The 23,395-nt window shown below is 55.6% G+C and overlaps 1 protein-coding gene across 1 annotated transcript in view; it reads left to right on the forward strand.

The window, feature by feature from the left end:
* The window catches only part of ZNF423 (zinc finger protein 423), a 315,284-nt gene that overhangs the window by 51,184 nt on the left and 240,705 nt on the right, over positions 1 to 23,395 (forward strand). The window contains exon 2 of the mRNA XM_079117258.1: positions 8,310 to 8,369. Within this exon, the coding sequence (XP_078973384.1) occupies positions 8,310 to 8,369 (60 nt within the window). The remainder of the gene's footprint in view (positions 1 to 8,309; positions 8,370 to 23,395) is intronic.

Raw genomic sequence — 23,395 nt, forward strand, 5'->3', positions numbered from 1 at the left:
TGTGAACCCCCGAGGGACTCTGTCCCCGCCCTGTGCTGGGGACTGGAAGGCTGTGATGCCGAAGGATCCCTGGCTTTAGCCAGTTCTTGTGCTCAGGGTGGGGTGAATCTCAGTGGGAAACCTGATCTCACTGTTCAAAACTCAGCCCTTCTATCTTTCCAGGCAGAGTGAAACCTCAGCAGCCAGCCAGGACCCTGGGGGCAGCCGGGGAAGCTTGAGTTATCCCAGTAATGTGAGCTGCCATCGATTGCATGCTACCTTCAGCCGAGTGCTTCAGGAGTAGCATCTCATTTAGTCCCCTCCCCAGTCCTGTGAGGTTGGTGCCACGGTTATCCCCATTCTATAGAGAAAACTGAAGGTCAGAGTGGGTCAAGCACAGTGGTTCCCAAGGGGATTGGGTCCAGCCCCACCCATACAAAACACTGCAGATGCTCAAATCCTTTATAGGAAAGTCAAGTATTTGCACTTAACTTGCACACATCCTCCTGTATACTTTAAATCACCTCCAGATTACTTAAAATGCCTAATACAGTGTAAATGCTATGTAAACAGTTGTAATGTGTTGTTTAGGGAATAATGACAAGAAAAAAAAAAAAAAAACTACCCTGTACATGTTCAGCTTGGATGCATTTTTTTTTTCCTTAATATTTTCGGCTGAAGCTACGGATGTGGAATCCGTGGATATTGGAAGGTTGCGGCCTTCGTCCCACCTCTGTGCCTGCAGGGGCACAACTGGGGCTGATCCTGGCACCCCTGTTTCAGGGCCCACTCCCTGAACCCTGCACTGTTAACTTCTCTGCAAATCTCTGACCTAGCTCACCTGTGCAGCTAGATGAGTTCTGCTGGGTGACTTCTGGAAGAGCCGCTGGTCCTGGGTACGGACCAACTTCTGTTTTGGAATTCTTGGACTGTTGCTGGGTGTCTTCCTGTCCTCCCTGTTTTACCAAGAGTAGAGGAAGGAGAGGAAGGGAATCCAGTGGCCCAGTGAGATCTAGGCTTCCAGCCCCTCTGCCTGGGGTTGGCCAGGGAGGCAATTTGTGGAAAATTTCTATCAGTGTTGACTGTCGTAGGTGTTGGTTCTACAGTCAGCATTTAAGGGGAGAGTCAAGAATTATCCAAATTGCCTGCAAAAATCTGGTAGGAATGTGCAGACCTGGTGACCACTCACTGCTTCAGAGGATCTGTGAGTCAGTCCTGCCTCCAATGTTGCACTCTACTGCTTTTGAAAATTTAATTTAAAAAATTTGTTAACATTGTTATTATTTTGCGGAACTAGGATTGAACCCAGGGGCTCTCTACATCTCTAGCCCTTTTGCATTTTTCGTTTTGAGGCAGTCTTGCTAACTTGCCAAGGCTAGCCTTGGACTTGTGATCCTACTGCCTCAGTCTCCTGGGTTGCTGGACTTATAGGCATGGGCCATCGCACCCAACTTAAATTTATTTATTTATCTATTAATTTTTTGTGGTGCTGGGACTTGAAATCAGGGCCTCAAACATGCTAGGCAAGTGCTGTACCACTAAGCTGCATTCCCAGCCCTTAAATTTATTTTACTTTTAAAGCTTGTGATCAGGCAGAAGGATGGAGAGAAGTCATGTTACCTAAGAAATAGATTTCTATAAATAGTAGCCCTGCCTCCTCATTTCGCAGTGCCAAGGGTGGGGGTCATGGGACGAGAAAACGAGTGGGAGCCAGAGGGGCCTGGATTGCCACTGGGTCCACACCTGTGTCCCTGAAGGACAATGCAGGTGGGCTTACCTGTACTGTTTAATTATTCTCTTTTTAACAAACGGTCAGGGCGAATCACGAGCACTAGGTAGAGGTGTCATGATGGAACCCTGTCCTGATTTATGGCTTCTCTATGGGTTCAACTTGGTGCTGAGGGTGCGGGGCTGGGGTCTTGGGTGGTGTTAGCTCTAGAGAGACTTTACTCTGCCCTGTGATAACTCCTCCTACCCCCACCCCAGAACCTCTCCCCACCCAAGAGGAGCTTGGAGAATGTGCATGGGGTCATTGAGTTGGTTTGCACTTGTCCACGGTCATTTTGCCCAGAAGTGTAATGCCATAGAGGGTCTTGGGTTGGGCTGTGCTTTCCAGCATCTTTGTGGAAAGTTGGTGAAAATGTTGGCCATCCTCTTAACAGTGAAGAGGAATAGATTCCCCTTTCTCTGGGCATTCACAGCCCTGCACCAGGACACACTGCTTGGTGGAGCATGGGTTAAATTTCCACTTCCTCTCACCACCTTTGCTTGACTCTTTGAGCAGTGTGCAACCTGCATAGCCATACATGACAAGCCTCCCTGCTTTGTCTCTGTGTGTGTGCGTGTTTCCCCTTTTGGAGCTGGGGATGGAACCCAGGGCTTTGCACATGCTCAGCAAATGCTCTGCCAACGAACTACACCTCATCCCTGTCTGTCCTTTCCATTCTTTGAGTTTGCTTAGTTCTGAGTCAAGATGCTCTTGCTGGACAATGAGGTCTGGGCTCTCAGTGTCCCTTTTACTGGCCTTGGATTTGGCCTGGCCTAGTCAAGGGATTTCCCTAAGGATGAGCTGAGGAGACAGTCCCTTGCCATTGCCTGCCTCACCACCTCCTCCTGGGACCCTCTGCCGCAGGGGTGGTCCCTGAGGCCAGCAAAACGTGAGGTTCCTAAGCTTCAGAAACACCACCGGAGGTGAGCCAGCAGAGGAGACTTCCAGAATCAGACCGTGAGTCCAGTGGGTCTTAAACATGTTTTAGGGCAGAGGATGTTTCTTCCTTTTTCTTCTTCTTCTTTTTTTCTTTTTAAATATTTTTCATTGTAGATGAACACAATACCTTTATTTTGTTTATTTATTTTTATGTGGTGCTGAGGATCGAGCCCATGTGCTAGGCAAGCGTTCTACCACTGAGCCATAGCCCCAGCCCTGGAGGAGGATGTTTCTTGATCTTTGGATGAAAACTATGATCCTTACCCAGAAAAATGCCCATGTGCGCACACACCCAGAAGCTGAGAGCCTGCGCTCGGGCCAGGCAGCTTGTCCTGGTGCGGAGTCTGGAGGAACTTCTGGGCCCTAGCCCGGTCCTGCCGGGGACCTGCTCCAGCCCTTGGACTGGCACCTTCCTTTCTCTCCCGCTCACCTCCTCACCGTCTGCCTTAGGGCTTGTTCCCTGAGCTTTCCTACCTCTGACGACCCAGGTCCTGCCTGGCGTTGACACCCCCCAGCAGGGCCCCTGCCTTGTCCCTCTTTCCTTTTCCCCACCTCAGACCCTCACCCTCGCATTGCGTTCCCCTCTCTGGCTCCATCTTTTCTGCATCTGTGAGGCATTGAGAACCATCCCCCTCCCCTGGTAGAGGGCCCTGCTCTCCAGGCCAGGAGCAAGCGGCTCTAGGCAGGTGTCTTATAGAGACCCACCCAACGCCTTGCTCAGTACCACCGGTGCCTGAGTCTGGAGCCCAGCACATGAGGCCTTGGGGTCTGCCTGGATGTCTTGGGGGTGGTAGGACCTGTCCTGGTGCACAGGGGCGACAGCAGGGGAGACAGTGTTTGGTGGGGCTCACACATTCCCCTGGCTCAGTCAGCCCTCCACAACTTGTGATCCCAGAGCTGAGAGAGGATATGGAGTTCTGCTCTGTCTTGAAGCCCTGGCTGATCCTCAGAATCCTTCTTCGCCCTTCCTGGGACACATTGGTAATAGGCAGAGGTGGTCCTTGGATTGCTGCCACCAGTCGATGCCCTGGGCGGGCCCTCTGACTTCTGTCGGCCCCTTCGTTTCCACTCTTAACGGTTCTGGCCCACACGGTACTGGAAGCCCCTCAGGACACCAGAGATGACAGCATCATCCCCTCTCTCTCTCTTCCCACCCCCTTCTCTTAACAGGATACGTTTGGGTCCTGCCTCTCTTTAGCAGCCCTTGTTCAGCGGCCGCAACTCTGCGCATCGCTTTCCAGGCTTCATGGCTTGGGGAAGTTTTTCAGAGCAGAACTTGGGATGGAGCCCACCCCATCCCTGAACTTCCCTGGTTGCTGGGGCTGAGCCCCGCGGGTGGGAACATCCCCAGGTCCTGCCAGGTGGAGTCTGGGCAGGAACTCTGGCTTGACAGCCGTGCCGCCTTGATGTGGTGGGGAGCAGGGGGATTCTCGTGGTGTGGATACGAACCACTCCCTGCTCCACCGGAACTGATGGTGTGACCAGGATTTTCTGTTAGTATCCGCCCCACCCCAGACTGAGTGGTTATTCTCAAAGCCAGGGTGGGCATGGTCCTCACCTGGGGGCTGGATTGGGTGTACTGCCCTCTGTTCCAGGGGTCCACATGGCCACAGGGCCAGGGGGTGGGGCCATAGCGGTGTGCAGGAGACTGGTGCGTGTGGCTGCGTTACCTGAGACCTGGTACAGAACAGAGCTCAGCCCCTGGCGGGCTCTCTGTCACCAGGGTCCTGTTGCTTCTTTTTTAAGTTGCTTTATTAAATGTTGAGTGCCTGTTGAAGTGTTGGCATGGAGCTGGGTGCTGGGTGGGCAGTGGGAAGGCAGGCAGGTGCCTGCCCTGGTGAGAGCCAGGGAAATGCTTTTGGAGGCTGAGCCGTGTAAGGCTGTGGAGGACTAGGCATGGAGCTGAACTCAGGCCTGGAATTGGGGACAGGAGGCATCTGCTGCCTGGCTGTGTGACCAAGGGCAAATCCAAGCCATTCTGCATCCTCTGAGCTCCTGGTGCCCACCCAGTGCACATTCACACACATGCACTTGGACAGAAGGTACCTGAAGTCTGTACCTGGCCCCAGCAGGGATCTTCTTTGTGAGACCAGAAGCTGAGTTGGGTCCCTTTGAGACAAGGCTCAATGCCATGTCAACAAGGTGACCAGGAAGGTAGGAAGGAAGATATTTGCAAATGTCACAGAAATATGGGACTGAGTGCCACCAGGGGTCTTGAGCTCATGACAGGCTCCAGGGCTGGAGCGTCATTGTGGATCAGCCTCTGCTGTACCCCTATCCCCACGCACTCACACTGGTCCCGGGGACCCTCCCTGTGTGTATGGTTTTGCCTCTGTGTGCCAACACTTGCTTTGTGTACCCGCCTTGTCCCCAAACAGTCTGTGCAGCATCTGATGGGGACGCACTCACCCTGGGCACCAGCTTCTGCTCACATGGTGGCTGCCACACACTCACCTCTCTCTCCCTGTGCACCGGCCTGGTGCTCACCCTTCCCTCCTCACAAATGCCCGTCATGCACAGGGTGGGAGTGTGCATCTGACCTCGGTGCTGCCCAGTCTTATGAATTTATGAATTGAAGAGTTAGAGGTGGAATCTGGGGAAGTTTCCAGAAAGTGCCTGGCTGGTGGGCGTCCCCCTTGGTGTGCTGTGCCAGCAGACCCTGTGCCGGCTGGGTTGCCTCTCAGATGCTCAGCACCTTCATCATGCTGCTGAAGCAGAGTTCCATTTTAGGGATGTTGGGGGCTTGCAGCTTGGTCCCCCTAAGAGTGTCCACTGCCACAGGGGCTCAGGCCACTCTAGCAAGCTCCTGGGCTCCCGATGCAGGTGGGGCCTCCTTTTTTCTGTGCCTGCTGCCTTTGCTGGTCACATCTTGGTTGAAGATCCAGTCCGGACAGCAGAGTCCAGCTGGGGCAGGAAAAGCTCTTTTGTATGGCATGGGATAGCACAGGGCCTTGGGTGGGGGTTTGGCTCTTTCTCTTTCTCATCAACAATGTATAAAGGATGGTGTGTTTATATCCTTGAAAAGCAGAACATGGGCCCAGACTAGCGTCTGAGTGGGGTGGATGCCAGCACTTGTGGGAAAATTCACTCATGCCCAGGCTCGAGGTGGGTGGGCCCCAGGCAGGCCCACGGCTGTGCGGGGATGCCTGCGGGGCTGGGTTGTGCACTGCAGTTGCTTGCCAGGGAGGGCTCCAGGAAGCCTGTCATGGGGTGTCCACAGTCAGCAGGCTTCAGGTCGCTCTCCTCAGCTTCCTATCTCTGCAGACTCTCTGGGGTCCTGGACCCCAGAACAGAGCCTTTTTGCCCCCAAAGAGCTCCAAGTGGTGGGTGTTCTCATATTTTTTTTCTCATTATGACTGATGCCTGATCTCCTCATGGGAAGGGCTTGGCATCTTGGGGACCTCCTCAAGTTCAGTGACTTGGGAGGTCAGACTTCTTAACTGCTGTGGGGGCTGTTTGTCTTGAGGCAGGGTGCACAGAGGACAGAAGGGAAGCAGCTGTTATACATTAGGGCCACAATACCGTGACTGGTGATGCTTAGGATCCATGCGGACCTTGTTGAAGGTGTCCAACAAAATGACAGCATGGTGACCTTACGCGTCGGCAAGTCCCTAAGCAGAAGTGCTGTGTGTGCGCATGTGAAGGGCCCTTATCTTCAGGTGTGGTGTGGTGGTGAGTGTCCCTTCCGCAGCCTCTTTCCTGCAGGGCTTGCTTCTCATCATGTCCAGCCTTATCCGCCCTTGTCTCCGAGGCTTTCTGGTTAGAATCGTCTTAGTGAATAATATCAGTTTGGTCTGACTCGAGGTCCTGATTCTGATTTACAAAGCTGCATAGTCGAAAACCCACCCCAGCTGCAACAGCTAAGAAAAACAATAGCTTTGGTCCCTGCCCAGATCATCTCTGCATTTCATTGTCTTGATTTGGAGTTTCAACTCTCAGGATGCAAACTTGGAAAAGCGAGAACACTTCCTTAGCATTCCTTGGCCTGGTGCTCATTGACGTGGATGATCCCTGTTGCTCACAATTCTGAGGGGTAAAAGAAACACAGTCTGGTTCTGCGAGGCTCTGGGGAAGGGAGTGAGACCTTGGGTAGGTGCCCAAGGGGAGCCGGCTTCAGGACTGCTTGAGCCCCTGCCCCAGGCCCACCTGAGTGCCTAGGCCAGTGTTCCAGCAGATGACAGCCCTGATATTCATGGGGCAGTTGGCTCGTGTGTTCACCAAGCATATTTAACCCTCCCAACAGCCCTATGGCTTAGGTACCATATTATCTCCATTTTTGAGGTGGGAAGACAGAAGCTCATAGGGTGGCGGACTCAGGTTCGTTCAGCTGGAACTTGAACTGGTCTCTGCTTGGAGCCAGAACTCGGGTTCCACCCACAGCCAGCCCGCGTGTTCCCCTGGCTGGTTGGCTGTCCAGCTTGCTGTGTGCCTGCCTTCCCTGTGGAGGGCTGAGGTTGCAGGATTCTGGACGGCATCCTTCCTTTCCTCCTTTATGGTGGTTTCAGAAGCAGCTCTGAACAGGCAGTCTGAGGTTGGAGCCCCAACTGCACGCGCACTCACTCGCTGTGAGGCCCCTGGCGCGTCCCTTCACCTCTGAGAATCTGCTGAGGGCTATACCCGGGAGTGGCCGAGGAGGACGAAGCCCCCAGTCCTCACCCAGGTGGTGCCAGCCTTGGCATCACAGCGCAGAGGAGGAGGGTTTGTGGTCGCTTCAGCCTGCACATGTGTCGAGCTGCAGAGCCCGTTAAATCTGAAAAATACCGTGTGTGCACATTTTTGGCTTAAACAAAGTTCCATTTACAAAGTCTATAACCCAGCTTTAATATTATTACATACCCCAGCCTGGGACTCATTCCAGGACAAGAGTGTTATTATGCTGTTACAGTGTTTCTCCTGTGTTCTAGTGTGTGGCTCCACCAACCTGGTCTTTCTTGCATGCTGGGGTGTGGGGTGGGGGACTCCCCATTCCTGCTCAGCCTGGTTCTGCAGAGCTCAGGGTGGAGAGGGGAGGCCATTTGTTTTCTGATGTCGCCAACTCATGAGCACTGTAGTGCTCAAACCTGTTGGCCGCGGGAGAGCTGGCCTCAGCCTGTCCTGAGGTCTGTCTACAGGTCGTGTCTGTGCATGGGGACTAGTACCCTGCACTTGACTGACCTCTGAGAATGTCTTTATATCTTGGTGGTGGTCTATGTGGCACTTGGTAGGGGGCACTTGCAGGATCAGGGAGCATTCTGAGTCTTTGCTTGATTCCCATGAGTGGCAAGTGGCTTCCTTGGGAGCAGAAGCTGGTTGTAGAGACTGGTGGCCTGGAGCGCTGAGAAAAAGACGCTGATGCTACATCTGGAGATGGTGTTGTGATTGATTAGTGATGTCTGCCAGGGGTGCTGGGAGAGGGGGACCATAACTGACTCGCACTCATTTGCCATTCCTGTCTTATTCTGATCATGTTGTGTCTCTCTGAAATCAACAAAGTCCCCTTTGTAGGATTTGCCACCTCTCCCTTGGTGGTGGACACTCTCTGAGGACCCCCACAAGTGTCCATCTTCCATGCCCTGTGCCCCACCCCTGTGGCTTGTTCATGCAGCCTCCAGACTCACAGGCCCATCTCTGCTCTTTCTTGCAGTTGAAGAGGGGGAGGCCTCGGACTTCTCGCTGGCCTGGGATTCCTCCGTGACAGCAGCAGGTAGGTGCCCAGGGACTGGTGGGGGGTTGCTGGGGGTCTTGTTGGGGTGGGGAGGCTGACCCAGAAACTCAGAAAGCCACCCAGCTGGTGGTGGAAGTGATATTTTTCATGTCACATTCCTGTCTCTGGTCCAGACTACCCCGTGCAACATGATTTTATATTGGTTCCATATGGTCAATAAAATCCATTACATAGGGAGACTAATATGCCCTGCCTTTCCCAAGGGTCGCGTTTCCTTCTTGTGGGCACAGTTCAGATGGGTGGTGAGTCCCCACTGCACAGGCCTGGCAGCTCCCTGTTCTGGGTGCCACTACACATTCATTCCAGTCTTATTGCATAAAAGCCACTTTAATAGGACTTTGAAACTCCAATCTGAATGAGAATTCCTGTCTTTCCCTTCCTGGAGGAGACTGCTTTGCAGTCCTGAGCTTATGCCTCCAGTGGGAGGTACTAGGGGAAGCTCAGACTTGTGGGATGCATGATCATTGTGGGGTATTGGGATAATGTGACATTTGGTGGACTTGGGTTTTCCCCATCAGCTCTTTTCTCAGTTTCCCAGTTGTAAGAAGAGTAAATAATTGAGGATGTTCTAACTGCAAAGTTAACTTTACAGTTACATGGAGTTTGAGACTGGACCTGGCTGTGGGGTCCTTGGGAGCTCTGGATGGGGACCTTGGTGCCCAGCTAGTGCCTCTCATGGCATTGAGGCTCTGATGCCCTGTCTGGCAGGTGCCAGGTTCTCTTTCCTTGTCCTCTTCCCCTGCCTTGGGCCAGGCCTGTTCCAGGATCCTGACCAGCTGATTCTGGTTGCATGGGGGAGTTGAAGCTCGAATCTTAAGAAGCCATCAAGTCCCATCTTAATTATGGAAACTGAGACAAGAAGAGAGTTGCTCAGGGCTGATATTTCCAAAAATGTGGATTTGGGCATCAGGTATAGGAACATGTAGCATCTTAATGGTTACACTTCTGATTTGTGATTTTTATAGACTTCTGTGACTTACGATGATGCCAAGTTCATTTATGTGAAAAAACTAAATTGACAAGAGAGTTTTAAGTAATAGTAATATATAGTCAGCAAAAATGAGCATGATTCACTCATAACTGAAACTTGGGAGTTGATGGCATAGAGGGGGTGCAGAATCGGCCCTGAGTCCAGGTCCCTGGACTTCAGATCCAGTGCTCTTTCCAGCAGGATCTGAATGCTGTTTGGAGGGTCTTCAGGGTCCTGGCTGGTCTGGCTAACCCAGGGACGGGCATTGTTAAGTCTGCAGTTGGTCTGGCCCTTGGTGACGGGGGCCCCCCTCTGTGAGGAGGGGCTAGAATGGTGGGGGTGCCCAGGTTTTAGGGAGGGTTTGAATAGGTCTTGGTGTCAGCACTGGGCAGGTTAGCAGCCTGGGGGAAGGGGTGGTGTGGCCCTCTGTCCTGTCTCCCTGTGAAACTATAAAGCAACAGGTCTCAGATCCAGGCCTCCCCACAGCGGTGGGGTGCATGTGCGCAGGCTTGTGCTGACCTCTGGAGAGGATCCCCTCTGTGCTTTGAGCCCCTGATCTAGGAGGGCACTTGGGCTTGGCCCAGATAAGGGCCCCTCCTGACTGCTTTCCTGGTGGTGCTGGAGGCCATGCAGGTGGTGGGGCAGCAGCGCGGGGCAGGGTGGTGTGGCAGTGGTCGGCGGTGGGTGGCGAGCCCATGCAGGGGAGTCAGGCATCCAGGCCGTGCCCCTAAGCCTGTTAGGCACCTCCTGGTCTTGCAGGAGACAGGGTGATGTCCCCCTGGGGGTCCTGCCTGTCTGCAGGTTGGTGAGTCAGTGTGGGGTGACCAGCCTTGGGGCCTCGCCGGGTTGCCCGGGAGCAGCAGAAGTTGCAGCATTTGCCAGTTTCCAGTCAAGAGCTGAGTGTGCCCCACATGTGTGTGCAGGAGGATACATTTACTCCTTGCAAGTCCCCTCCAGCCTCTGGGGACCCCATAGGCACGGTTCTCTGTGGTGCCAGGCAGCTTTGGATGGTCTGCTCAGTGATGGCCAAAGGGAGGGCAGAGCGCCCCAGGCAGGGGGCAATCCGGAGCCAGGCCACGCTTTGTCCTGTTGCTGTTGGCCTGTTTCTGATGATTTTTTTTTATAGTGTATGCATGTGATAAATTTTGCTTCCCAGTTCTGTTGGACTTGGGCTGTAAAGTCAGCTTGTAGTCCCTGAGCGTGTGCCTGTGAGATGGCCCAAGTCCTGGGTGGCAGGATGAAGTCAGTGTGGGAGGCAGCTCCGGATGTGGGCGATGGCACATATATTGAGCACTTACTTAGCGTGTGCCAGACACGGAGCGAGCACTTTGCCTACGGTGTCCCATTGGATGGTCCTGATGGCTCTGTGAGTTGGGTGCTGTTTCCAGCAGCAGCTCTGTCATTTCTCCCTGGGCTGGTTTAGGGGCGGCCATCTGGTGGGGGACAGGGCCAAAGGCATGGTTGAGGCTGCTTTTGTCTAATACTTTTCATTAAGCTGAGAAAATGTCACTAGGCCACCTCAGAGAGTGGGGGCAAGTGCCAAGGAAGATTATGGGGGACAGAACCTCCCAGCCACCTTTGGCATGGCGACTGAGAGTTGCCATCCTCATTTGGCAGATGACGCGCCTTGAAGGCGTTTGGTATTGTGTCCAGAGTCCCCATCCAGACAGCCATGGAGCAGGGCCTCAAACCCAAGTTCTCCTGCAGCCAGAGCTGGTGGCTTAACATCTGTGCCAGCTGGCATCACGGGGTGGAGCGCTGAGCAGAGACCTGAAGGCGCGGCCTGTGGGAGGCTCTGTGTCAGTTCCCAGTGAAACAGGCTCTGTGGCCACAGCACATGGGTGAATTCTGTTCACCGGGACCTAAGGTGGCCACGACTGAGCACTTATTTGACAGGAGGAGTGGGGAGCGGTGGAGAGTTGGGCAGCCCCTCTCCTGTGGGCTTGTACTTCACCTTCTGCCCCCGTACTGGGGATTGAGACCAGGGGTGCTCTACCACTGAACTGTACCCCTGGTCTCTTCTTATTCGAGTCAGGGTCTTGCTAAATTGCTGAGGCTGGCCTTAAACTTTCAGTCCCCTGCCTCAGGGTCCTGAGTTGCTGGGAGTACCCGTGAGCACCACCTTGCCCAGCGGAGGGTGCACGCTTTCTATGGTGCCCTTGTCCTCGACTTCATCCTCTTTCCCCCGGCTCCGGGTTGGGATGGAGAACTCCAATAAAGAAGCGGAGCACGTGGCATGCCTCTGAGCTCAACCCTGGCCTCCCCCAGCCTCCCCTGCCAGCAGGGACCCCGTGGCCGCTGCCCCCAGGAACAACCTGGCCTGCTCCATCCGTGCCCATGAGCTGGGGCCTGACAGTGATGGAGAGCGAGGTTTTGCCTGGCAAGAAAAGAGCAAAATGATCAGCTCCTGGCAATCTCCTCCAACCTGGAGAGGGGGACCTGGGGCGGCTGGGGGCCTACTGGCTTCTGCCTCTCTGGCGGAGCCAGGGGGAGGAGCTGGAGCCAGGGGGAGGAGCTGGAGCCAGGGGGAGGAGCCGCGCATTCAGGGTCGAGGCCGCGGTGCTGGGAGGTGTGGTGGTAAAACACCACACCTTTACCACCACACCTCCCACTGGATTCTGACTTTTATTGTCCATAAAACACAGTACCTTATGTGGAGCAGTGGTGGCCACTTCTTGTCCTGTTTGAGGCACAGCTGCCTTTGAGCGCCAGGTGGAAGCGCATGGATTCTCTTTTGGGATGCGCGGAATTTTGTGTATGAATTTGCAGGCGTTCCTGAGTTGCCCCAGCTTCATCTGTGTTCCTTGCTGGTCTTAGGTCCCACTCCTTAGGAATGTAGATCCTTTGCAAATGGAAAAACCCCACTAGGGGGTTCCAAGCCCAGAGGCTTCCTGAGGCTGTGACTCAGGGGAGTGGTAGGTTGGGGAGGGATACAGCGCCCCCTTAAAGAGACACCTGCCCCTCAGCTCCCACAGGTTGTCCCACAGGGACTCCTGGGCCTGGAATTGCCCGCTCTTCTCAGTTTTGAAAAGAGAAGCCAGAGAGCTGCGTTTTCACAGGAAATCATCAAATTTCCAACAAAAGAGCAACTCATAGTTTTAGAAGTAGTTTATTGAAATATAACACAAATATCCTACAATTCACTCATTTCAAGGATACAATTCAGTGGCTCTTAGGATGTTCAGAGATGTGTGTGACCATCGCCACAGTCAAATAAGAACATTTTTTAACCCCCAAAGAATCCCTGTACCCCTTAGCTGCCCTCCCCGCGCTCTCTGTTCCCCATCCCCGCCCTTCAGCCTCAGACAACTATTGTCAATCTACTTTCTGCTTTTATTTCTTTGGGGCATATTCATAGGAGTGGAATTGCTGGGTCCTATGTTAAGTCCATATTTAACTTTTTGAGGAACCATCAAACCGTTTTCCACAGCAGCTGTACCATTTTACATTCCCACCAGCAGTGTACGAGGATTCCAGGGTCCCAATATTCTCCTCAGCCTTCCTAGTACGTGGGAAGATATCTCATTTTTGGAGACTGCACACACACACACACACACACACACTTTTGTTTTTTATTTTGAGGCAAGGTCTTGCTGAGTTGCCCAGGTTGGACTCAAACTTGCAATCCTCCTGCCTCAGCCCCTTGAGTTCCTGGGATCACAGGTGTGCGCCGCTGCTCCTGACTCAACTTACATTTTAAGAAAGACATTGCGATGGCAAATTTGTGCCCCACTAATTAGGAGGAGCTGGCCAGAGAGGCTTTACTAAGGGTTCCGCCCCAGCCTCGGAGGCTCCAGACCTCCAGTGCCCTCCACCTGCCCTCCTGCCAGCGTCTGCTCTCTCCCTTTCTCCTGCCCTTCCCAGTCTGTCGTGGTGGCCTGTCTTCCCTTCAGTGTTTCCTCTCTCTTTTCCGAAGCTCTTTGGTGGGTGCCGGGAGAGTATGTGTGATTCTGAGCTCTCGCTGTGGGGTTTGAGGAACCAGCCCAACCCCAAGGAGCTCCACCTCCCCTTCCCCCATCGCTGAAGGTGCTCGTTGTCCTTAACTGTCCAGTCCCTGTCTCTGTGGACTCTCCCATTCCCAGGCTGGGTTCTGGGCCTGGCCAGGTGGCATCTGCCCCATGGCTTCCTCCCAACGTGGCTGCTTGGCAGCTGGGGAGATGCGGAGGGAGGAGTGCTGATCCTCAGCGCCAGGGCTTGTCCCTGCACCGTGACAGACACGCCTGCGCTTTGCGACACTCTCATCAGTTGCTTGCTGATGGCTGGGGATGTGCTGTGGGTATTGCTTCAAACCCTCATGACCCGTCTCCTTGTCCTGTTGAAGGGAAACCAACTCTGCCTCTCCCAAGGGGCTTCTAGCAGCCAGGTCCTCAGCGCTGTCCATGTACAGATGAGAAACTGAGGCACAGAGACGGGACCGACTTGCCTCCAGCTCCCACAGCCAGGAAGAGCCAGCGCAGAGCTGTGAACCCGCAGCTCCTGCCTGAGGTCAGCGGCTGGTCTGTTGGTGGCATGCCTGCTTGTGAGAGTGCTGCCCAGGAGCTTCACTGTGGACCCAGAGACTCGCCGAGAGTCCCCTCTGTGCCCAGGCGCTCCCGTTGGGGGAAGAGCTGGGCTCCAGCTGGTCTTCCGATTTGGCTGCCGGGAAGGAGAGGAAGACCTTGCAGGCAGTTTGCCTGCACAGGCCAGGCCTTCTAACACGGTGGCCCAGGCTGTCTGCGGGGATCCCTGCCACCGTGTCCCCCTCCCTGGTGAGGGGCCTGACCAGGCGGGAGATCAGAGCGGCCTCTGGGTGTCTGTGTTCTGGGGGTCCTTGAGTAGGGAGTGTGGTTGGGTCCCCACTGATGATCCGAGGGAGAGCCTCCTCACCTCCAGGCTTGGCTAGTGAAATAGATGGAAGTGTCAGGCAGACTGGGTGTCTCCCTGTGGGGAGTGAAGGCCACTCCGCTGGCCCCTGCCTGCTGTGGTCCCTTGAGGGCGAGTGTTTGTTATTTCAACTGCTTCACATAAACCCCACCCTCGACCTTGGGCTTTGATGTTCTTGCTGTTCACATCTGTCCCCGCTCCTTTTCTAGCCCCAGACCCTCTACCTGGACGCAGGTCAGAGTAGATGCCATGGTGGGTTCTGGGGTCACCGTCATTAGACCTGAGTGGTGACCTGGTGCCACTGAGCTGTTAGCCTTCGTGGCTGTCCTGGAGGCCCTCGAGTGGCTGGACATTCATTTCTAGCTCTTCTCCCTGCTGGGCACGTGGGCGGTTTTAGGTTTGGCCTGTAGATGACACCCTGGGGGACATCCCTGTGGCTGTCTTCTCCCCTTCGCAGGTCTCTGTGGGGCCCCCAGCATCCTTTACCTTTTCCTTTCAATCTTCAAGTCAAGGCTGGAGAGAATGTCCCCCTTCCCTGCTCCCCACCTTCCCCACAGGGTCCCTCACCTGGAATTCTTGCCCCAGTGACCCTCCTGCACTGGGTTCATCGGGAAGGATGTCCCCCTGTCCCCATGAAACCAGCCTGGAGTCCCCTTGCTACTGATGGTGGCTCCAGGCTGGCTCGGCTGGTGCCATCCACCTTTTGTGCTTGAGCCCAGCCCCTCATCTTCTTGATGAGGACCGGGGGACATTTTAAAGGAGCAGGAAAGTCTCACTAAATAGATGCAGAATTTCCCAGCATTTTAAAGACTTATGAAATGCATTTTTATATGGGGCCAGCTGGGGAGTTTCCCATTAGCTCGGCTGGGGAGTCTGTGGGGAGTTGGGCTAAGTGGAGCCAGGCAGGCTGGGGAGGAAGCCGTGGTGGCCCCGAGCTCACCGGGGGAGCGTGGCGGGCGTGCGCCGGCTGGTCAGCTGTGCAGCCCCCTGGCCTGGGCTGTGCCTTTGTTAGACCTGCTTCCCCCAGCACGGGGGGCCTCAGAAACCTTCAGGTGGTGACTGGAGCTGAGAGGTGGCCACTCTGTTACCATGGTGAGCAGTCCTCGAGGTAGGGCATCTGAGTCAGGTGTGCACATGCATGCAGGCATGTGTGCATGCGCGTGTGTGTGGGTGTGCCCCAGGTGGCTGCAGCCCTGACTCAGACCTCTGGGAGCCCCTGGCTTCGGCGCCCCTCTCTCCTGGTGGTGCTGCATCCCAGGCCTCTAGGAATGACTTGGACCAGCTCTGCAAGGGGAGGTGGCGCTTCCTGCCCACCTTTTCCTCTTGCTCTGGGTGGGCTTTCTGCTCCTTTGGGCTGAGCTCTGGGCTTCCTCTTTGAGGTGCCTGCTATGCACACGTGTCAGAGCCTGTGCATGTGTGTGGCCGTGTGGACCAGCGCTCGCGCGTACTGGTGTCCAGGGTATGACAGGGAGCGCACGACAGTGTCTCTTCTGCCTCCTCCTTTCCTGCTCCTCCAGCCGTGGTCCGTGGCTTCCCTTCCACAGCAAGGGCTGGACTTGCTGGCTCCACTCTTCCCAGATGGCACTGGGGCCACCTCAGCAGCTGCTGTGCTGCTGGACGATTTGGCTCTGAATATGGGGCTGTCCATCCTGAGAAGCCCACTGTGTGCACCTCCTGCCCTGGTGCTGCCAGCGCTTTTGGGGGGACATCAGAAGATGCAATAGCAAGGAGAGGCTGGTCCTTCTTCCTCCAAAGCTCGGGTGTTCTCTGAGGACCAGAAGGAGTCACCCCTGTGCTGTGGGCCCCTCCTTAAGGCCCCCAGGACCCTGGTGGGGGACATCGAAATGTATAGTTCTTTGGTGACTTGAAGTCTGACCAGAAACCAGGGCCACACAGCACACCTGGTGTGGTGTGCTGTGTGGGTGTGGGGGTGGTGATGATGTTCCCCGTGCATTGTGGGTGGTCATTGTCTGTCCTACTCCTCCCGTTTTGCCCAGCCTCACACATCCCAGGGGAGTTGATGCCAGTGTTGCTTCAACTGGAACATGCACGTCAGCACACAGTCTGTGCTTTGGTAGGTCTGGATGCCCCAGACTGATTTCCAGCACTCCGGAGCAGTGCGATGCCGTACTGGCCCACGGTGCTGGCCGGCTCCCCTGGCCTTTGCTCTTGCTCTGTCCTCTGCCAGTGAGTTCCCACCCATCCTTGGACACAGCCTGAGCCACACCTCTTCCAGGAAGCTCCCCATGATTGCTCTGCTGTAGTTCTGGGTCTTCCTTTGTCCCTCAGGGACCAGCCACCCCATCCCCACCCTCATTGCCCTCCACCTGGGTTAGCGTTCCTTCTCTGCATGCCCAGTTCTCTTGCTGCTCTGCTTGCTTCTTAAGGACACTGACCATCCCTGATTCTCTGTCCCCAGAGTCCAGGCCTGGTGTGGCAGGAACCTGGCAAATGTTTGCCAAGATCCAGAACTTCACCCAACCTCTTCGTATTTGCCCTAGGCAGTTTGGGGCCAGATTTTTCTTCACTTTGTTAAGAGCAAACACTGAGTTTGAGCTCTGGGTACCTATTGGCTGTGTGACCTTGAGTAAATTACTTAACCTCTCTGTCCTTCCATTTTGTTGTCAGGAATGGGATGGTAGTCCAGCTTGGGTCACACGACAGAGTGCACTGGGAACACTTAGTCCCGAGGGTGCCACCTGCACTCTGCATTTCTCTTCTTGCTGTTGACAACACAACAAGGGAAGCGTGAGTCAGAGCTCAGCTCTGAGCTCGGATCTGTGTGGGTGACAGAGGGCTCAGTCAAACCCCACTCTGGTCACAGCACCCCATCTTGACTGGCAATCTCCTGGCATGGCCACAGTGGGCAGGACTTTCTCACCTTTGCCCTGACACAGGGTTTGGTTGGAACTGAGACCTCAGGGGACGGTGCTTGCCCATGTGGACCCTGCTTGGTGGGGTGTGGCGTGTTTCCTTTGTGGGAGTCAGAACTGGGCTCGGTGGGAGGTGGGCAGGGTCTACTCTGAAAGGCAGAAGCCCCAAGGCCATCATGTGGTCAGGCTCCTTCCCTGGGTGGGGCTGGACACATGGACCGTGCAGGCATAGGCCGAATGGCCAGGGTTGGCTGACTGCCTGCCTGGCCGATCCTGGCTTCCCAGGAGGCCTCTGCAGGGCCAGCCCTGGGGTGGGCATGGTCAGTGCTGTGTCAGCCAGTGTCCTGCTCTAGGCTATGTGCCTAGGGGGTAGGCTGCAGTCATCTCAACTGACATTACCTGAAATCCCTGCACACTGGGCAGGTGAGTGCGAGCAGGGTAGTGCATGAGTGTGGCCATATGCCATTAAGCTGAACCTGCTAATTCCTGTCTGGCTCAAAGAAATCATTATTTCCCCACGGTGGCAGTTCTTTTTTTTGTCTTTTTCCTTTGTGTGGTTGATTGCTTTAACTGATGGCTGCTGGCCATGCTTGGTAGTAGTAGCACATCAGACTGATACTGAATCTGGTAATACATTTTACTCGTGCCATTTTCCTTCTCAGGACTAAATGCCTTACAAATCCTGAAGCTTGTGGCAGCAGGAATGATGCCTGTTTTGCTTACTGCTCTATCCTCAGTAAATGGCATTGTAGTAACAATGACAATTAGAAAATAGCAACCATCTAGTGAGCATTCGCTCAGTGCTGGGCATGGGCTGTGCACTGACACGCCTACTTTAACCCTGGACGGCCGGGAGTGACCTTGTTCCCATGTCTCAGGGGAACAGTGGAGGTCACAGAGGTAAAGGCACTGGTGGGTGCTCACAGCTCCAGGCGGGTTGTTTGAGTCTAGAGCCCCTTTCTGAGGTTGCTCATTCCCAGTGCCTGGGACCCAGCGGAGGCTTCCAGGGTCTGTGTGGAACGAGGGGCGCTAGGATGCGCTAGGAGACCTAACGAGGTCACTGTAGTGACACACCGCCTGTGAGAAACCCCCAAGGTACAGGGATGAGAGAATACTGATGGGCACACACAACACACGGGCACACACACCCGCCCCACGCGAGCTGGCACACCCCATCATACACATACACACTTACACATACCCGGGGGCATGTGTGCACTCATTCACACACACGTACACATGCACACATACCCTGGGACATGTGTGCACCCACTCACACACACACACACACACACACACACACTCATATCCCAGGGCACATGTGTACCCATTCACATACACACGTACACACTCACACGTACCCCGGGACACGTGTGCATCCATTCACATACACACGTACACACTCACACATATCCTGGGGCACGTGTGTACCCATTCACACACACATACACACTCACACATACCCCAGGGCACATGTGAACCCATTCTCACACACACGTACACACAAATACCCCGGGGCACGTGTGCACCCACTCACACACACGTACACACTCACATGTACCCCAGGACATGTGTGCACTCATTTACATACACATACACACACACACACACCCCAGGGCACATGTGCACCCATTCACATACACATGTACCCCAGGGCATGTGTGCACCCATTCACACATGTACACGCGCACACTTGATTGTGCACAGTTCTCACTGTGGGACCCACACAGAAACCTGCCTCTGGGGCGTCTGCCTGGAAGGCAGGACGGTGCCCTGGGGTCCTCTGCCGGCTCTTTCCTTTCTTTGTTTTTTTTGTTGAATCCTCACGGCCCTAAACGTTCTCTCCATCCACAGGTCCTCAGCCCTGCTGCTGGGCCCGTGCTGGGTCACCCCGTGAGGACTGACCCCCGCACCCATCTGCCTGCCTGCCTGCCTGGTCCGCTCTGGCCCCAGCGCACCCCCACCCCCAACTTGGACATGACTGTGTTTTCCACCCTGCACCTGCTACTTTAAGAGCCCAGGGCCCGGTGGGCTGGTCCCCAGGGTCGAGACTGGGGGAGGCTGGACAGCTGCGGGTTCGGAGGCTTTGTTAGCTCCCATGGCCTCTTGGAGCGGGGGTAATGCTGGGGAAACTGAAACAAAGGCCGACAATGGCCTCCTTCCCTCCCCAGGCGGCCTCAGAGCTGGGCCTGCCTGGGCGGTCTCTGGGGGCCCCTGTTATTTCCTGTGTTGGCTGCAGGGCTCCTGGCCAGGCTGGAATGGGGCAGGAAGCAGGGCAGGGCATCTCCTCCCCACCCGCTGGGCTGGCCAGAGTAGCCGCCGCAGGGAGCTGGGGTTAGCATAGCATTCCCCCTCTGTGTCCCTGCGGCAGGCCTGCGTGGCCCAGCCTGCCCAGCCCAGGTCTGCCCAGGCGTCCTGGGGGAGGGGGCGACCTTCTGTCCCTGCTGACCTCCCTGCTGCAGACCACGTGCTCCCACCATCTGCGCTGAGTCCACGCTGTCACCTGCATCCTTTCCCCGGTTGGCCCCAGCCTTTGTAGCCAGACTGCGGAGCCTTTGTGGCCAGAGGGTCGGTCCCACAGAGTGGAGGACAAGACCAGGCAGGGGGTAGTTCACTGGTTAGTAGAGAATTTGGGGTTGGGCTGGGGGTGAGTTTAGTTTTAGAGTTAGGCTTTAGGTGATAGGCGGGGTGGAGGATCAGGGTGGGTTTAGACAGAGAAGACAGGGCTTGAGGATGCAGGATTTGGAGCAAATAGACCTTGGTTTTCATCCTGGACTTGCTGCCAGGGCGTTGAGCACGGTATTGGCAGGTGTCTGTGCTTCTCTGGTCAGCAGGACACGGTGGGGTCCTGCCCTCCAGGACCCTGTCTCCAGAGTGAGGAGCCAGTGAGCAGATGCACGCGCAGCACCTCCCCGCCCAAACTCGTTTTCTGTGAGAACAACTTGATGCAGCACTGTACCTTCCCAGGGCTCAGTTTGCCCATCTGTAGACTGGGGACGATGAAGCCCCCACCTGTGGCATTTCCAGAAGGACAGCTGGGAGAGTCAATGGCATGTCTTCAGCAGGTGCTTGACACACAGCAGCCCCCAGTAAACTCTCGCCATGGTGATCTTTTAACAGAAAGATAGCAGGTGGCCCGTGCGTCACTGGACTGCTACAATAATAGAAGAAAGGACTAACTTTGTCAGAAACTTGCAGTAAGGGTTGAGCTTCCTGGCAACCTAGGCCAAAAGAGAAAGAGCATAAAGGAAACGCGGCTGCCGCCGAGTTCAGTACTTGGGACAGCCAGCGTTTTCCCGCTCTGCACTGAATGTGGAGGAATTTATTGTGTGGATCCTCATTAGTCATTGAAAAAACAGCAGGCATGATCACAGTTACAGTTTGGCACACGGAACACAATCTTCTTTCCTGGAGATCTTTCTTAAATTGACCCTAGAAAAATGCTCAGGGGCCGGGTGTGGTGGCGCATGCCTGATATCCCAGCCACTCGGGAGGCTGAGGCAAGGGGATCGAAAGTTCAAAGCCAGCCTCAGCAACTTAGCAAGACCCCATTTCAAAATAAAAAAACAAAAAGGGCTGGGTATGCGGCCCAGTGGTAGAGCACCTTGGGTTTAATCCCCAGAACTGCACTCTCCCCACACCAAAAAAAATCTCAGGGCCTAAGTGTCCAGCCCGGCCCTGGGGTCACATGCAACTTGGCCATGAGGGAGCAGGACAGTGACAGGGCTGCCTCAGCCAGGCTGCATCTGGGATTCTGGGTTAGCTGCTCAGATAACGTTTCTAAGTTTTCTGATAAATATGATCAAGTGGCTTTCTTCCAGGCAGGGCCCAGGAGGGCGCTTGCCCTGCTGGCAGGGACTCGGAGTCTTAGGGAGGCCTCTTCAACCTCTTTGACCTCCAGCTGTCCCAGCCTCCTCTTTTGAGATCAGCCTACCTCCAACTCACGGAGTTCTGGAACATAGTTTGGGAAGCCCTGTGTTCATCCCTCACCGTGGAGCTGAAGGGCGGGAGACGCCTCATTCTCTCCTGCCCTGCGCGTAGGCCTGAGGGCCGCGGTGGTAACACGTGCCCTGGCTTACTTGTTACCAGGTTGCTGTGTTCCCTTGTCTTAGGCAAGTGGAATTCAGCCTCCCAGGGGGCCTCTGTCAGGGAGGCAGGCTCAGGGCTGGGACTCCCTGCACAGAGTCCCTCAATGCCCTGTCCTGAGGACCTGGGGGCTGGAAGGCACCCGCACCCACACGCCCTCACGCTCTCTCCCTCTGCCCTCGCCCTGTGTCCAGCTGGAACCCCGTTCTCCCTTTCCCGGCCCCCTCCCCACCCCTGGTGGGCAGCATTGTGGGCCTGGCAGGCCACTTACCCTGGCTGGCCAGCGGCACCCTGTGGCGTTTCCATGGTGAGCTTGCCTCCCCTCCAGGGGCCCTGGGTGGGACTTTCCATCTGGGTGGAAACCTGACCCGCAGGCCCAGCCGGCGGGGAGGGAGGAAATGCCTTCCCCAAATGTGGAGGGAGAAGGAAGCGAGGTGGCCAGCCTGGGATCCAACCCCAGCCCGATTCCTGCCACACCACAGAGCCTGGGGCTCCCCAGGGACTGGGGCTGAGCTGCCAGGGACCCCTTTAGGGAAGACCACGGCAGGCAGGCCACGCACGCACTGTGGGTTCTGCCTGGGAGTGCGCGGGTGTCCCTGCCGCGCGGGTGTCCATGCTGGCATTTTCAGCCCGCTCCCGCAGAGGCCTGGGATCCATCAACAGGGAAGTGACCGACTCAGGATTCAAACTCAACTCTCTGTCTCCAAGGTTTTTGTCACTCTGTCCCTTGCCTCACTCAAGCAGGGACTTCCATAGGCATTACCTCATGGCCTCCTTGCAGAGGCACTTTGACCATAGGTGGGATGATTATTCTTATTTTGCGTATGTGGAAATCAGAGAAGGTAGTGTTTTTGTCCGGTGTCGCACAGCAAGTTCATGGCAGAGCTGCATTAGAGCACCAGTCGCCAGCCACTGCTGACAACAGTATATGAATACTTACAAGTCACTATGACTCTGTCAACTTCTCCCAGTTTAGGTGCACACATTTGCCAACAGACACAGAACTGAAAGGCGGCGGCAGTGGCAGTCAGTGGGGCTGCCTGAGGCGGCCTGCAGGTGGGTAAGGATCTGCTGCTCCTCCACCGGTGTCCTCTGGGTGGGAAGCTGTGTATTCTCGGCCTGCGTTTCCAGCGTGGACGGCCCCATAGCCGCTGTCTGTGTGGCCCACGCCATGGCAGCATATCATAGGGTGGATGGAAGAATTTTCAGGAATAACTTTGTGAGGCCCTTTCCCCTCACGGGCTGACTTTAAAAGCTGGCACTGCATGCCTCCCAAGCTTGGACCCCCCGCAGGATACCAGGGGCGGGCCTGTGTACCTGGAGGGGTCTGTGGACTGGCATGTGGCAGGTGCAATGGTTAACTTTGAGTGTCAGCGTGACCGGCCAAGGGGGTGCCAGGTAGCTGGCCAAGCATCGTTTCGGGTGTGTCTGTCGGGGTATCGTGGAAGTGATTAGCATTAGGCTTGGGGAAGAGGAAAAGTGGAGGGCCCTCGTACACAAGGGTGGGCCTCGTCGTCTGTCGAGGGCCTGACAGAACAAAGGGCAGAGGTGGGATGAATTCGCTCCTGACCGAGCTGGGCCCTCCGGCCTCAGCATTCCTGTTTGGCTTGAGCCTGGACTCACACTGTTGGATCCTTCGGATTTTGGACCTTTGGACTTGAACTTCTCCACTAGCTTTCCTGGGCCTCCAGTTTACAGACAGCAGATGGTGGGCCTTCGGGCTGCCGTGATTGCGTGGATCAAGTCCTCACCACGAGTCTCTTTCATCTGGGTGCTTACCCTGCCGGGTCCCTTTCTTTGGAGAACCCTGGCTGTGGAGCAGGGGTGAGTGTAAGGCATGGCTTAGCCCCAGCACCATCCCCAGCCCTGTCCCCAGGGTCTGACTGGAGCACAGCAAGCAGGGCAAGGCTGGAGAGGCGAGGTGCGGGTGCTCTTCCCCTGGGATGCCTCCTGCTTCTGTCTCGGCCTCACCCTCTGTGGTGAGAGGGCCTCCAGGGCTCATGTCAAGGTCTGGCTGGGAGCTCAGGGAGCTGGGGGTGGCAACCAGCTGGGCGCTAGCCTGCACCTCCAGAGCCCTGTACTTGGGCCGACTCTGTGGCTGACCCGCGGCACCAGCAGCCTTGGGTGGTGTGCGGGGCAGGCTGGCACCAGTGGAGGGAGCCTCAAGCCTGGGATGTCATGAGGCCCAGGACTGGTCTCCTGGGAACCTCTGG

The sequence above is a fragment of the Sciurus vulgaris genome (genome assembly GCF_902686455.1).
Source record: "Sciurus vulgaris genome assembly, chromosome: 17".
Classification (NCBI taxonomy): domain Eukaryota; kingdom Metazoa; phylum Chordata; class Mammalia; order Rodentia; family Sciuridae; genus Sciurus; species Sciurus vulgaris.